The sequence below is a fragment of the Takifugu flavidus genome, chromosome 10 (assembly GCF_003711565.1).
Source record: "Takifugu flavidus isolate HTHZ2018 chromosome 10, ASM371156v2, whole genome shotgun sequence".
In the NCBI taxonomy this organism is placed as follows: Eukaryota; Metazoa; Chordata; class Actinopteri; order Tetraodontiformes; family Tetraodontidae; genus Takifugu; species Takifugu flavidus.
Genome location: NC_079529.1, coordinates 1614397 through 1629895, shown reverse-complemented (window position 1 = coordinate 1629895; position 15499 = coordinate 1614397). Strand labels below are relative to the sequence as shown.

Sequence of the window (15499 nt, the reverse complement as noted above, 5' to 3'; positions counted from 1 at the left end):
GCCCAGGCTGGATCTGCCTTTGGCCTTTCAACGATCAATGATTGTTCACACATCAAAGGGGCGTTGAATCAAAGCAAGATGAGTGTTACATGTTGCCTTGTATTACAACCGCAGTCAATCTCAGGAATCTCGGTCTTGGGTATCAATAGAATCACGTGCACACGTTTGCGGGGCTTTAAAGACACTCATCATTGTACAGTAAGTTTAGGGGTCAATATGTATTTCATATTAGGGATGAAAGGTGATATTAGAACAGGTTTTGAAGAGGATATTTCACATCAAAGGAAGGTTCATTTGTTTCCTGTCAGTTCTTATGTCAGTTCTTATGTTGATCCAGGGATTCCTGATCCTTTCTTGATCATCAGTTCAAGTCTGGACCATATTTCAGGCAGGAAATGAAAAACAAAAAAACACAACCCGGAAAGTTACAGTGACTAAATACAGTGACTAACCTCTTGAAGCGAGATGCGATTCTGTTTTGTGGGGCAAATTTGCAGCAGATTTGCACCGGTCAGAGCATATGTTTCACATTTACGCGACGCTTAAATATGCAGCCAGTTTGGACACAAAACCATTGGGTCCATTAGCAATTGCTCCAGTGCCAAAGTTTAGATGACGAGATTTGATTCAAGGGGGAATTTTAACACGGTCCAATCTATTTTAAAACCTTCACACCCTTCTGGCATCACAATCTCAAACATTTAGTACTCAGATTATTAGGTCTTAGGCTTGGTATGATTCTTTTTAAAAGGAGACTCAATCATCACGTTGACTAAAACCATGTTTGCTTCTGATTACATTATAGGATGCAGAAATAACAGCAGATCATTACGATGAAACAATAGAGATAAGTTACAGCGACACAAGTTGTCTGTATAATTGAATTAGGATATAGTTTTATTTCAAGTTAAATCAATGAAAGAAGCGATGGAAACTTTGTGGATTAGATTTACTGAAGACTGATTCTGTTCTCAGACGTATTTTCCAGGTTAACTGGCGCCTCTGTGCGCCGACCAGCCTTCTATATGGCTTCTAACATCGAGGAAATACGGCACGATTCTGATGTAACCGCACCTGTTAAAGTGGATTTAAAGCTTGTCATAATAGCCTGCCTTTCTTTGTGTATCTCCACGAGATTAGTGTTTCCAAGGCAGTGCAGCAGTGCATTACAGTAACAGTTTGTTTTGATGGTGCTGCCTCATTTCCTCCCCCGTCCATGGACAGAAGGCAGAGATAAAAGGATAAAGTGATACGGGACAAAGGGGGGAGCTTAGAACATACGCTGTACACATGCCAACTCTCTGTGTGGCTCTGCTCTGAGGCTCATCATGTTTTATTTAGGGTTCCAAAGCTTTGACACTCTTGCGCCTGCACTTTTTCCCCGAGTTAGCTCAATCATGCCCCTTTGTGGCTCCCGTTTTGCATTACAGGACTTATGAAGCTCATGTTGAATTTTACGATGGCATTGAATAATAGTTAGTGTAAAAAAAAAAGCTATTTTTATGTAAGAGGAAGCCATAATTCCTGACGTGGCTGCAATGCAGTTCTTTCAGGTCAAAAGCAAGGAAGCTTAGAACTGCTCAATGTGTGACTTTGAAAATGAGTTCAAGTTTAAGTTATTAATTTTATTGGATTTGATGTCGTTTGCTGAAAACAGCTAAAGATGTCCAGCACTATTAATGTTGTATAGGCCTAAATATTTTAGCTGCAACGTTACCGCCGCCCTGCTGGCCTCTTGACTTTCTCTTAACTAAATAAATGTTTTGTGGTTGGATTTTAATGAAAATGACAGGAAATGTTGATAGTTGGCCAAGTTAGATCCCATTAAATTTTGGTGATTCTACATCTAGGTGCATCACAATACGAGCTGCACTTGCTGAGTGCTCTGTCTGTAGTTACTGATAAAATAGCATTTCTTCATCCCTGCAGTAACACTTTACATTAAAGGGAGGCGCTGCAGAACTGTTTTATATTAACCTATCAGTGTAGAGACCACTGAAATTAATACATAAGCGCTTGTAACTATTTTGCTGGGTGCTTTTCGTGGCTTATTTAATATCTAGCGCTCATATTCAATAAAAAAAATGGTTTCGAACTGCAAAATAAAACCAAAACCTTTAAGGTGCTTTCCGTTTGTGTCATTAAAACGTGGCCTCTTTTATAGCCCTCCTTCACTTTGACGCCTTCATTTTACAGATGAAAGTAGAAAGAGTTGATCAATTATTCATGACGCTACTCCCATCCCAGCAAAACAAAGCTGGAGGGGGTGCGGTCTTTCTGCCAGCCCAGAACGGAAGCGGAAATTCGGCCATCTCCTCGTACATTCAGGCTGGTACAGGGTCAGTATTTCTCACTTGATTTGGCTGTTTTTTGGCGCACTGTTGTCGTTGTTCCGTGTGCACTTTCGGCTTTTTGACTCAATTCTGGGGGATCTCTGCTCTTCCGGAGCCGAGCGTGTTCTCATTGAAGCCGGGCCTGTTGCCAGCGGCGAACTAAATAGCCGCTGCTAACGGCTAACCGATGCTACCCTGGCTAGTCTTGCAACACAGCACCAAGTGTTGTGTTTTTGGTGCTCAAACTGTCAGGGAAGCTTGACATTTCTTTCGGACCGTCCGGGTCGGTGTCGTGACGCCGCCCCAAGTCTTGTTCCGCTATCCCCCTTCCTGTCGGCTTGACCCGCGCTCTTCTCAAACTTAGCCCTGTTTATACTTTGGGCAGACTTGCCCAAACCTGGCCAAGTGCTCCGAATAGCTCCGCGGACACCGAGGAAGTTTCCGCCAGCCTCGTTATTCGACTGACGGTAAAGGCCAATGTCAGGTTCCCGTAAAGGTTCTTGCTCACGGACGGGAGCCCCGTCTCGACCTTGCTAAAGCGCCTTTTGCTGTCTGAAACAGCCGGCGTGACACGTCTGGGTCAGATGGTCGTTTATCGGGGCTAACTCGGCTAACAGCTAATCTGGCCAGGAAAAGCGTGTGGACGAACAACGATTGTTAACCTTATCTGTCGGCATCTGAACTGGGTGGGGATGTTGACTGCAACTTTATGCCGGTAAGAGGACGCCTGAGTCACCGTTAGACGAGGTTTCGACTCTCCGTTCCTGCAGCAGTTTGTGTCAAACTTGTGAGTCTTGTCTTGATGAACAGGTGCAGATGTGGGTGAAACAGCTGTCTGCGGATTTTCCCCCGTGGTCGTGAGCGTTTGTGCACGTTACTGCAGCTCGGTTATTAAAGATAAATGGACAGGTCTGAACTTTGGCACTTCGGTGATTGCGCAATGTTTAGTTGCGCAACATGTGTTAGTGCGACCTACAAATTTAAACATCCCACCTGCAAATGTGCATAAAAATGCTCTTGGTTTGGGCTGGTAGGGCGGCCTGTTGACTAGAATCTAGTAATATGCACATGCTGATAAAAGAGAGACAATATGAGCATATTGGAATGTAGGCTGATATTATAAAGGTGATACACTTGTGTGTCTTCATGACATTTGTTAAGAATAAAAAAGTTTTGTGTATGTCAAAGTTTTGTGTATGCCATCTGTGAGTTTAGATGGAATTAATGCTGAAGATTGAATGAGACTAGGGCAATTAAATCTTTTCGATTAATCTTTTACTAATGGGCAATTAGAGATGAATCATTAATATTCGTGCTTCCAGAAAACGTCCTTGAGAGAAGAGTGAGTTATTGACTCCTGGAAGAATCTCAAATCCAACAATCGTCTTTGGACAGGTTAGAGGTTGAGAGTTTAACTGCTGGAGAGGGAAGGCGGCGCCTGCGGGATCCGATCCAAACTGACACTGTCTTCTTCCACACCAATGTGCTTCAGTGGCAGCGGCGTGCAGCCGAGCTGTCTTGACCATTTTGCATATCTGATCATTTCCGCCCGCTGTGTATCCCAGCGCCTCTGTTAACGCCGCCATAATGGTCATTTGTGCATCAGCCTCAACTCCACTCAGCTTAACGGCGTTGAAATGATACATCGTTGATGTGCTCGTTTAATTAATAGTCTCCACGCCACACTTGGCCTTGACCGCCTCGTGCTAACGTCTGCGTCTACGGCAGGTGTGGACAGTTGGCCGACGTCTCCCCGCCACCCGTGGTCGGGGGTTTCTTTCCTTGTCTCGTTTCCTGGGTGACGTGCCCAGCGAGTGGTCCAGACCTGCTGATGATGATGATGATGAGGATGATGATAAAGGACGCGTCGTATCAGCAGCGGCCTTTCAGCACAACACAAACAATGCTCAGCAATGTTCCGTGCGCGCCGTTCTATGGACAGTAACGGGGAGGATCAGCCTGGGATAATACCATATGCAGACGCCACTGCGTGTGAAGCATAACGGATTAGTCATGTACCGTTGGAATGTTTTCAGCCCCTCTTCTTTTTCATGTTTGCCACGTGACGCGTCGCAGCCATTTGCTCTGAATCTTGTTCACAGAACCAGACAGCGTGGGTCAAATGAAGCGGAAATGGAACTTTTTAACCTTAACTCCGCAGGCACCTCTCATCTCCGTTCCAGTTCCACCCTCTCAGCGGGGGGGGGGGGGGACAGGTTAGGGATTACCTTGAGGAAGTCTGCTTTCATTCTGGGGTGTTGTGTGTGTATCGATGGGAGATGATTAGAGTCAGCTCAGGTTGTAGGAGGCTGGGCTGGGAAGTTCTTGGTTCAAGCCCCCGGCGTGGTGGGGGGGTGATGTTCAGTCTGGTCTGGGTGGGAATTTTGTTCTTTGATTGCTTATTTCCTCCTCGTGGAGATGCAGCCGATTCTTAACGTCCATGTCGCTCCTCCTGCAGCATCCATCCCCTGAGGCCTGACATATGCGACCCAATGTTGCCACAGGAAGCAACAGATGAACAGAGACGCATCACTTCCTGAATGAAAGACCCCCACTCTGCCTCATTCTTGTGTAACAGGTGGGCGTGACAGATTTTTAGCATCCCGTTCTCGTTTGTCCTTGAGCTTTGGTTGTGTTTTAAAACCCTTCCTCTCTGTCCGCCCATCAGATCGCATCAGAACCCGACGGCCAGACCGTTGCCATGTCGACTTCATCGCTACGGCGACAAGTAAAGAACATCGTCCACAATTACTCGGAGGCTGAAATCAAGGTTGTGTTTTGCTCGGCTTAATTGGATTTTCAACACCCCCGCTCTCATTTGTCTGTGATTTAAAAGCCGTCCCCGCGTCCTTCAGCATACCTGACGGCTGCTGATAACGTGATATTTATTTTCTACGGCCCCCAGCGCCCTCCCCCGTGATACAGACGGGCTGGTCTCAATGACTTTGACGTGTTAACCCGTGTCTTGGTTAACGCTGTGTGTCGATCCCAAGGTTAGAGAGGCGACGTCCAATGACCCATGGGGCCCCAGCAGCTCTCTGATGTCAGAGATTGCCGACCTCACTTACAATGTTGTGGCCTTCTCAGAAATCATGAGCATGGTGTGGAAGCGCCTCAATGACCACGGCAAGAACTGGAGACACGTGTACAAGGTTGGTGTGTTGACTCAGGCCTAATCACCTCGATTTGTATTTTCTCCTCTTTGGTGATTGAAAAGAGACGTTTACATTATTGTGATTCTTGAAAATGGTTTTTCGTCTCAAGTTTTGTTTTCTGTTTGATTTTATTGAGTTCTTATCTAATCGGGCCATCCTTCAGTACCTTTAAACACCATGTTAGTTTAGTTAGATCCTAATGGATCTACCAGTATTTATCAGCTTCAGGTCCCCCCATATGAGCCTGGTCCTGCTCAAGGTTTCTTCCTGTTAAAGGGGAGTTTTTCCTGCCACTGTTGCTTGTTGGGGGTCAGGCCCTGGGATTCTGGAAAGGGCCTAGAGACAATTTTGATTGTTACAGACGCTACATAAATAAAGACTGATTTAAAACCTCTCCACAGGCTATGACCCTTATGGAATACCTGATCAAGACCGGTTCAGAACGCGTTGCTCAGCAATGCCGGGAAAACATTTACGCAGTCCAGACCCTCAAGGATTTTCAGTACATAGACCGGGACGGCAAAGACCAGGTACACAAACACACCCATGTATTTAAAAAGAAAAAAGAATGTCCACAAGCAGGGAATACAGGCAGACTAGAGTAAACATACAAAGCACATTTGTCATTGCTTACTTAAGCAGATTCCTCACGTTCAGCACAGTCCTACAGGAAGGATTTATGGATTGTTGATAGCTAAACGTGTGTTTAACACTCTGTGTGTGTGTGTGTGTGTGTCTGTGTGTGCACTTATGTCCGTCACTTAATTAAGGAGTAAATAAAGTGTATATTTCCAGGGGGTGAACGTGCGAGAAAAAGCCAAACAGCTGGTTACGCTTCTGAAAGATGAAGAGAGACTAAGAGAGGAGAGGATCCACGCCCTCAAAACCAAAGAGAAGATGGCACAGACCTCTAGTGGTGAGACCAGCGCCCAGCATGTTTTTCTCTAATGATCCGGCAGCGCTTCACGTTGGTTCTGTTGGTTCCTTCCCTAGCCTCCTCAGCTCCTTCAGCGCCCAGCATCGGGGGCAGCCTGTCCGCGGGTTCCCAATCAGGAGGTGCAGACCCCGATCAGGCCTGGCCACAGAGCTCTGGAGAGGAAGATCTGCAGCTCCAGCTGGCTTTGGCTATGAGTAAAGAGGAAGCAGAGCAGGTAACGTGGACAGGAAGGGTTCTGCCAGATTACCGCTCTCTTAGATTTGGATTAAAGCGTAACACCATAAAGTTTTTCCATGCGTACAGAAAAGGATATCACAGGCTTTTTGTTTCTGAATGTACAGCTAGCTTTGCTCTCACTTTGTAATGCCTGACCTCCCCCAGACTAGCATGGACACTTTGGAGGATGCAGAGGTCCGCTATGCTATGACACTCAGCAAAGAGCTGCAGCAAAAGGTCAGGGGCAGAGTGTGTGCCCACGTGACTTCCCAGCCAGCCATGAATCTGTCTGTCTGTCGATTTTAACTTCTGAAGCACGCGTCGAGTTGTCATCCTTCAAGGAAAATCATACCTAACATGCCATTTTGATCAAGACAAATTTGCTTCAGTTTGAATAATTCCTTTCTTTTCGTTCAGAAAACTGTGTATTAGGGCTGCACAATATCAGGAAAACCCAACATCGTTGAGGTTTATTGCACTGATCATCTAAAATAAAAACCATGTTGGTGTTTATTTCACTCCTGTAGCTTCTACAGGTGCTCGAACGTCTAACTCACTCAGATCCCGTCTGATTGGCCAAATGCTCTTGTATAAAACTCATGTGGCCGTTGGAATATCAGCACTTATTACAGATCAGGCCACTGATTGTGATATATTGTGCAGCCCTCGTATATTATCTGTTATCATCTGCAGCAGTGGGTTCGATCTGAACAGTGTCCAATCACAGTCCAACGATACATTTAACTGGAGCCTTAAATGTGTCTGAAATTGACGAATGTTTGGTTAAATTCAACTTTATAAGGACTGATTATCCTTCTCTGCTCTTCTCTTTTTTTAATGGCATGCCTGCAGAATGAGTAGCGACTCCTCTTTATCTTTTACAAATTTCCTCTTTTGAAACATCCGTGTATTGTGTTCTCTAATAAGGGAAATGATTTGTGCCTGTGTCAGCAGCGTCCTTCTCTTAGTCACACGTGTGTCCACCATAGTTTGTAATAATCACCCAGTTTTGACAAACATAATTGGTCCTTGAGCAGAGAGGTTTACTGTTTGGAAACCATCTTGGGACATTTTTATGTTTTCATTTTCTCCCTGAAGAGTTCCCAGAAAGTTAGAATGAAGTGATTTTCTTACGATCACGATTATTTTCAATCAGAAGACATTTCTAAAATTGCAGTCTGCCCCCAGTCACATGTATGTGTGGCTCATTATTATCCCCGAGTCAGGTGACAAGGCGGTTGCTGACGGCGTCTCTGTAATTGGCAGGAAGAGCGGCTGCGCAGGGGCGACGACCTGAGACTGCAGATGGCCATCGAAGAGAGCAAGAGGGAGAAGCTGAAGCCTGAGGAGGTACGTGTGAACCTCGGCCTCCTCCCCGGTCTCTGAGGTCCGCCTTGACATCATGGCCTCAGTCTGTATAAATATTGATGTCTATTATTTTGACAGGGGGCTTTGATGGAACTAAGCGCCGTCGACCCCTGGGGGGCCTCTGCCTCAGCTGCCACTGTAGGCTCTGCTGGTCCCTCTCCTCCACCCATGGTATCGGCCCATGGGGTATCGGGTCCTTGGGGAACAGCTTCCGCAGACCCATGGGGGGTAGCGTCTCCCACATCTCCTAATAGCACGGACCCCTGGGGTGGGGGAGCCCCGCCGCCCTCTGTAGCTCCCCCACCAGACCCCTGGGGGGAGACTAACAACGCAGTAAACAACGTGGACCCCTGGGGAAGCTCAGGTAAACGAATTCTGCAGCCAGTCGGGTTTTTGGGAACGTGCTCATCACCTCATATGTGGAAGGAACCGGACGCGGCTCGTGGACCTGCTCCTCACCCCACCGGCCCATTCTCTGTAAATTTCCACATCACGTGTTGACCATCATGCTCTCAAATCATTCCGTGCACGCTCACATGCTTCCGTTTTGTAACGACAAAAGCAAGCATGCTGAATGTATGAATGTATTCTCCCTGTCTGAACCGCGGATGTTTTTATCCTCTCGTTTTTACCCAGGACCGAGTCGCTACCACAGCTCTCGTCTGACACCCCCTGGATTGCTAATTTTCATCTCTCCTTTATCTCCTTAAGCCACAGCGATTAAAACGGCCAAATCAGAACGTTGTAGAGAAAAAGCGGCTCTGCTCTCAGCTTTCAGTTTGATTCGACTGAGGTCGAGGAGAGAATCCCAGCCCAGCTTCCTGTTCCCTCCATTTTTTTTTTGTGAATTGTACTCGTGAAGTGTTGTGTTAACCCTCCCCTGCATCTCCCCCTCCCCTGTAGCTGTGACCCCCCCCAGTGCCGACCCTTGGGGGCCCCCCGTGCCACCCAGCACAACTTCTTCGGGGGGCCCAGTAGACCCCTGGGCGAGAGACGGGCCTGTCCCCGCCTCTGACCCTGTCACCTCCGACATCTGGAGTGGCACCGCCAAACACACTAACGGCACAGGTACATTCCCATTTCACCCATTACGGATTCACCAATACTCAGGTGCTGGTTCTGCTCCTGTGATGGGGAATTGCGAGAGCAAACTGGTGTATCCACCATCGTCTCCGATTTCACCCTCCTCTGTGTCTGCATCATTAATGTCAGTGTTGTCGTCTTTGAGGAGACTTTCATTTACGTCTGTTTGATGTCTGACGAGTACTTTAAGTGTCATTTCCCCCGTTTCTGCAAATGTATAGTTATATTATCCATCAGCTATTCTTTCTATTCTTTAGGAGACCCAGAGTGGCGGGAGTCACCAGCACTGGGCTGCGACAGCTCGGGCTCGCCAGTGCCCTTTGACCTTTCATCACTCGGTTCCTCGCTTCCTGTTCGTAAGACTCCAGAGTCCTTCCTCGGCCCCAATGCGGCCCTAGTGGATCTGGATTCCTTGTTGTCGTCTAAACCCAAACCAAAACAGCCTCCACCTCCTTCCATCTCTACATCTTCAACTAACAACCCCTTTCTCCAGAACACCGGTCAGTCCAAACTGCTTCCTTCTTTACTTCATTAATCAGAATCCGGCATCTACTAAAACGAGCTACCTTCGGTTTCATCCGGTGTTTCGGCCTCTGCATTATAGAATGTGTTGGCATGGGATATTGTCCTGGAAAGGTTCCAGTCTCCACGCACCACATCACAAATCAACACTTAGAGCCTAAATCTGATCCACTGCCACCTTGCCATCAGACCCTGACTGACAACAAACAGAAATAATTGATTTCTGATCAGTGGGCGGGCCAACTGAGTCCTCTCAACTAAAGCCTCGATAGCCAGCCTTCCCAAGGAAGAGGAAAAATGTCTAGGAAAGGGTGTGAAACGGGATAATACATAGCTGGAGTAACTGTGATTGTGTTCGCCTTTGGCCTGCAGGTTCCTCTCCAGCCCCTGGTATGGCGGTAACTCCGGGCAGCACCATCTCAAGTAGAGGGGTTTCTCCGACACCTGCTTCCTCCAACCCTTTCGGCGTGGCTCCGTCCATGACCTCCATCTCACCACAGCCCTCATCACTTGGTCTGAGCGGCCTCCGCTCCAGTCCCGTGCCTCCCAATCCCATGTTGAGCCTGGTGCAACCCGGAATGGGCCTGAGCCCAATGAATGTGGGTATGGGGGCTCCAGGAATGAGCCTGGGCATGATGCAGGCCAGCCCCATGGGCATCCCCTACAGCGGGCACTCGCCTCTGGCTCCCGCAGGCTCGTCTCTGTTGGGGCCTGGAGTTGCAGTGCCCCCCCAGCCTATTTTGGGCATGCCTGCTGGAGCAGGAGGGATGATGGGAGCGGGAGGATCAATGGGAGGCGCAACGACGACAGGAGCGGGCACCAACCCGTTTCTTCTTTGAGGAAGTGTCACCACTACTTTGCCCACTTGTTTCAAGTCATACCTGCTGCCCACATCAACCAACACCCCCCCGCCCCCAATCCAGTGTGTCTGAAAAGAAAAAAAAAACATCGACATCTCTATATTTAAAGAAAAGAAAAGAAAATCTAAAAAAAAAATGCTTTTCTGTTCCTCAGAAGCATTATTTCATTTCCTTTCATTTCAGTTGGGCTGTTTGGGTGGGAAATAGAGATCTATTTATTTTTGTTTAAATTCCATTTTGTTCTGTATTGTTCTTCATGTGGTGTTTCTCAGTGCTGTCTTGCGATGAAGGTGAGCTTCTGTCACGTGCGTTTACTCTAACAGTCCTGCACGAGCGAACGCGGCCACAATCGGGCGGAGGAGAGCGACGTTATGACCTCTCCCTCCGTCGCTCCCCCTCGTGAGCTTGAATGAAGATTTCTTTTTTAACAAACTCCAGACTGAGACATGAACTGACAAACCCGCATTAACATTTCAGACATAAGGTGGTCAACTCTTTCACTTTAATTTAATTGAATGTTAAGTGTAATTTATTCTATTATTTTCAAATTTTTGGGAAACAATAAACAAGGAGGATCACTCGATGCCATTTAAATCAAATCCTTTTTTTTTTTTCTCCCCTTGATTTGTTGTAGAAATGTGAGACGAGCTGTGACATCTGACAAATGTTTGTCTAAATGTGTGTGAATGAGCACTTGAGTATGAACCAATGCAGATGCCGTTTTCTCCGTATATCTATCAGTGCGTCTTCATTTTTTGTGTTTGATCTTATTTCGGCCGCTCGAAGTGGAAGAAATGGAGCCCATTACTGTTTTTAACAATTTTCACACGTATGAAGACAATGTAGTGAGGATTGGAATGGAGGTTTTATCAAGGACACACATAGTTGCCAATTTTATTTCTTTTTAAATCAGCATTTTCCAATCACATTTCAACCGGGACGCCTGGTCAACAGGAGCGCCACTGTGTGATCCGTCACACCCTGGAGGACACGGACATGCTGCTGCTTTTAAAAACGGTTCACCAAACGAAAGGAAAAGGAGACGGACTTGGCAATGTGCTTCATGCTGTTCTTTTAATTTACTTTCATTGTTTTATATCAAGAAAAATCTTTTATTTGGTAAGGCTGAATCGTGTGGTGATGACTGAACATTCACATTTGAAAAGCGCAATGGAGAAAAAGAATTAAAAGGAATTTATGAAATAAAAGTAAAACACAGGAAGCGGGTTTGCCTTTTGTGATGTGTGCTCAATCACAGTCCTGCTGAGGAGTTATTCATATTCATATTTCTCTGCACCTTTTCGCTGCCTTGGACAGGAAACGTTTATGTTGCTGTAGTCAAAGAAACCAAAGAGAAGAGCAAAGGAGCATCTCTGCAGGGGTTAACAAACCAGAGAGTCCCAGTCGAAGTCGTCCTGGAACTCCTCGCTGTTGCTGTGCAGGTTCTTTAATGGAGGGCGTTGCCGCGGCGCCATAGGCTGCGGATGCATCCCGGCTGAGATGTGGGAAAAGTCTCGTTACGTAAAAGGCAACTAAAAATCCCCCAAGATGAGAGAGAAACTATGAAGTCCAGATCTTACCAGGCTGTGTCAGCTGCGGCCTCTGAAGTCCTTGGATCTGTAGAGGCCTGCGTGGAGGCTGTGCTAAAGGGGAGTAGGGCAGGGGGGAGGGGTGGGTGAGGCTCGCCAGGGTAGGAGGGGGGTTGCTGGTGTACTGTGGGGACTGCAGGGAGTAGGGGGCACCGGCAGGTAATGGAGAGTTACTGGCAGAGTTGATCATGCCCCTCTGAGTGAAGAAGCGATTCAGAGAGTCACAGAGGGAAGTGAAGAGCGCCGGGTCCAGGGCCCAGTCGCAGAGCTCGGCCTGCCGCATGCTCTCCAGCAGCTCTGCAGACAGGATATATGGACAAGGACAGGCTCATTTGCTCTGACATTTAGACACCGCGCAGCCTGGACGGTCCATCAAACACACACATGCAGGCAGGCAGAGTTCTGGTAGAGTCTGGAACTAAACCCAGAACCGAAAACCAAGAAATGGTGAAGATTCCATTTTTGCACAACTGACCAGGATATCCGGAGAGATCGATGTTGGCCCAGTCCAGATTGCTGGCGATCCGGAAGCTCTCCTTTAGGGAACCTGGGTTACTGAACCAATCGGGCGGCACCGCTGCAGCAAAGGAAGTGGAGAACCGGTGAATATCTCTAGTTTTAGGAGCTTCATTGGGAAAACACTGATGTGGAGCCGGTGAAGCGGCGTGAGACTCACTGCAGTGCGGAGGTCGTTCCGTGTCAGAGGGGGGTGCAGGGGCGGCGCCGGCCACGGGCGGCGCAGGTACCGGATGAGGAGACATGGGCGGCAGAGTGGGAGTGTGAAGAGGGGTCGTGTCATTGTTTGGAACCGCTAAAGGAGCAACGTCGGCTGGACAGAACAGAGAGAGACGCTCAGCAGAGCTGTAGATGTAAACTTACTGCATATAAATGGAATATTGATACAACATTAATTACCCTTAAAAAATATAGTCATTCTATTTACTGTCACAGCTCACTAGATAGTGTGAACTTTTATGTCTTAAGAATATGCTATAACACGTTTATAATGGCTTATTTGTGGGGAGTTTACACTATCACTGATGGGCGAACTAATTAAAAAAGGCTTATAATTATATATTAACCGAAGGACAGAGGCAGGTTACTCACACTGCGAGCCTCCTCTTTCTCGCACGGTCTTGACGAACGTTTTAAAAGAGGCGTACAAGTCTGGCAAATTCAGCTCGTCGAAGGTGAAACGGAGCGGAAGGTCAGAGAAAGAGCTGGACAGAACCACCGAAGGGGCGCCGGCGGTCGGAGGGGCGACGGACACGGATGGAGGAGACGGTCCTGACGCGGTGCAGACAGGCGCCAAGGAGTAGGTAGGAAGAGGCGAGGGCCCCGTGTGTGCTGGGTACGGATGAGGGGCTCCAGAGGATACACCAGAGGCTGCCGAGACAGGTGTGGGAGGGCGGGAAAGAGAGTCGAAGGAGGACATGGGGGCAGCAGGTGGGAGTCCAGCAGAAGCTGAGGCGACAGGAAGAGTCGACAGCGAGCTTGGGATGTAAGGTGACGGTTGCTGTGGGGGGGAAGGAGACTTTAATACCACGAATATCTCTGTGCCTTAAAGAGGAAGTTAGACGGGACGCTACCTTGCACGGGGGAGGAGAGAGGGAGGCAGACAAGGGCGACGGGCTGGTGTGAACGAGCTGGTGCCCTGCGTGGGAGGTCCCTTGTGGGTGATGAAGGGAGGCTTCTGCGGATGCTCGTGTCCCCTGCAACAGCACAGAGTTACTGGGGACGTCTGCAGGAGTGACCGAGTGTCCCAGACTTTGGTGCAAATTTGCATCAGTAACGTCCAACAGCAACATTAAATGTCTCCTGTGCGCTCAGTTATTTTAGTTTAAATGTTTCTTGGGGGAAAGTTTTGAAGGCCAAACCTTGTTTAAAGTTCAGAAACAGTTAAAGAGACTCCAGATTGTCATATTCGTGGCATTATGGCAGCATTGTGGTGCGTTCGGAGCCACTTTGGGTAGTGAGGAGACTTTAATGATGTCTGTAAAACCAGTTGGATCAGTCAGACCTTCTGCTGATCTTGTCTAATTTGTTCATCGCTGTCTTTTTAAATATTTGCACATAAAGTGGTGATTTGGGTCACTGAGATTGGAGAAACTCTGGAGGCAAATTCAAGATAACGGTCAACAACATACCGGTACATCTTTTCTCTTTTCTTCGTCCTCTGGGAAAGGACGCTTGGGAGCTCTCACTGGACTGACCTCTGGGGGTCCGTCCATCGTCCAATAGGAGCCCTACAGCACAGGACAGGATTCTAGGATTTAAGCTTCAAACCATGTCTTTATAGGATGAGAAGGTCGTCACCTTGCCGGGGTCGTTCTGTGGCCGTGGAACTTTCCGGAAGCATTTATTCAGAGAAAGGTTGTGCCGAATGGAATTCTGGAAAAGACAGAATCTTAAATAGAGAACTAGTTTGATGACCTAGCGCAGGTTGGCTGTCACGTTACGGTCAGTAAATCCTACTTTCCACCCGCGTCCAGCTCGGCTGTAGTAGGGGAAGGTGTCGCTGATCCAGGTGTAGATGTCGTTCAGACTCAACTTCCTCTCAGGTGCAGCTGCTATCGCCATGGCGATGAGCGTGGCGTAGCTGTGGGGAGGTTTGCCTTTGGAGCTGGAGGAGGAGGGGTCAGGCACCGAGGGTAGAATGTCTCCTCTCTCCCTCCCTCTGTCTTTTTTTCTGTCCCTCTCCCCCGAACGTCTTCGCTCTCTCCCCGAGCGCAGGCTGCTGATTCCCAGCTGAGGCAGCCAGTCCATACTGGTGAGACTGGAGTCCAAGTTAGAGGACATTGCTTTCTTTTTTCCTTCGATCTGTGGGATCAGGACAGCAGACATTGCATCAAAGCACCCTTCACGTATCGTTTACTTGGGACACTTGTCAAAGATATGGCAAATCCTGCTGCTGAGGGTTCTTTTTGAGCCGTCTCACAATATCTGCCAGTGTGCTTGTGCATGTCCAGGCAGCGTCACTCACACACAGGAGCAGAGACGCCAGCCGTCCTGCACCGTCTGGTTAGATTGATAACTAACAATGGCATGGATGTCACAATAAAAACAGCCTTCCACATTCGTTAAGAGCAAAAACAGCAACTTACTTTTGCTCTCGGTGGTCACCCGAGGCCCGAGGCCTTGGAGTCAGTTAATATTTGATCTTGTCATCAGCTGTGCACAACTGCAGCCAAAGTGCGGCCCATCTCCCCCCCCGGGGCTGTCTCTTCAGCATGTCGGCGTCCGCCAGGCCTCCATTCAGACCCGCGCTTGGCGAAAGTTTGTGTAACTTTGGAGGAATATACACAGAAACCTATCGGACAGTTTCCTTTTTCTCTCTCTCCCTCCCTCCTTCCCCTCCCTTCCTGGATATGCCACAATGACATCACTCACTCCTCCCCCTCTGTGAGCTCAGGCTCTTGCACCCGCCTCTGGAGTC

The 15499-nt window shown here is 48.0% G+C and overlaps 2 protein-coding genes across 7 annotated transcripts; one reads left to right on the top strand and one right to left on the bottom strand.

The window, feature by feature from the left end:
- The first annotated feature begins 2189 nt into the window (after nucleotides 1-2189).
- On the top strand, nucleotides 2190-11696 carry epn1a (epsin 1a). Of its 5 annotated transcripts, none has more exons than XM_057045950.1 (13): nucleotides 2190-2339; nucleotides 4792-4911; nucleotides 5002-5103; nucleotides 5421-5485; nucleotides 5890-6018; nucleotides 6284-6404; nucleotides 6482-6639; nucleotides 6807-6878; nucleotides 7908-7991; nucleotides 8088-8373; nucleotides 8913-9077; nucleotides 9350-9592; nucleotides 9987-11696. In XM_057045950.1, the coding sequence occupies exons 4-13, from the start codon at nucleotides 5426-5428 to the stop codon at nucleotides 10451-10453; spliced, it is 1785 nt and encodes a 594-aa protein (XP_056901930.1). In that variant the 5' UTR covers nucleotides 2190-2339; nucleotides 4792-4911; nucleotides 5002-5103; nucleotides 5421-5425; the 3' UTR covers nucleotides 10454-11696. The 5 variants fall into 5 exon arrangements, with proteins under 5 accessions (XP_056901930.1, XP_056901925.1, XP_056901927.1 ...); XM_057045945.1 differs by having other exon boundaries at nucleotides 5327-5485; XM_057045946.1 differs by lacking the exon at nucleotides 2190-2339 and adding an exon at nucleotides 2787-3048 and having other exon boundaries at nucleotides 5327-5485.
- On the bottom strand, nucleotides 11523-15428 carry foxj2 (forkhead box J2). Of its 2 annotated transcripts, XM_057045962.1 has the most exons (10): nucleotides 15168-15428; nucleotides 14539-14883; nucleotides 14380-14454; nucleotides 14211-14309; nucleotides 13653-13775; nucleotides 13171-13579; nucleotides 12740-12892; nucleotides 12539-12640; nucleotides 12055-12360; nucleotides 11523-11969 (listed from the first exon to the last, which is right to left on the bottom strand). In XM_057045962.1, the coding sequence occupies exons 2-10, from the start codon at nucleotides 14860-14862 to the stop codon at nucleotides 11857-11859; spliced, it is 1704 nt and encodes a 567-aa protein (XP_056901942.1). In that variant the 5' UTR covers nucleotides 14863-14883; nucleotides 15168-15428; the 3' UTR covers nucleotides 11523-11856. The 2 variants fall into 2 exon arrangements, with proteins under 2 accessions (XP_056901942.1, XP_056901941.1); XM_057045961.1 differs by having other exon boundaries at nucleotides 12539-12892.
- Nucleotides 15429-15499: the final 71 nt, after the last annotated feature.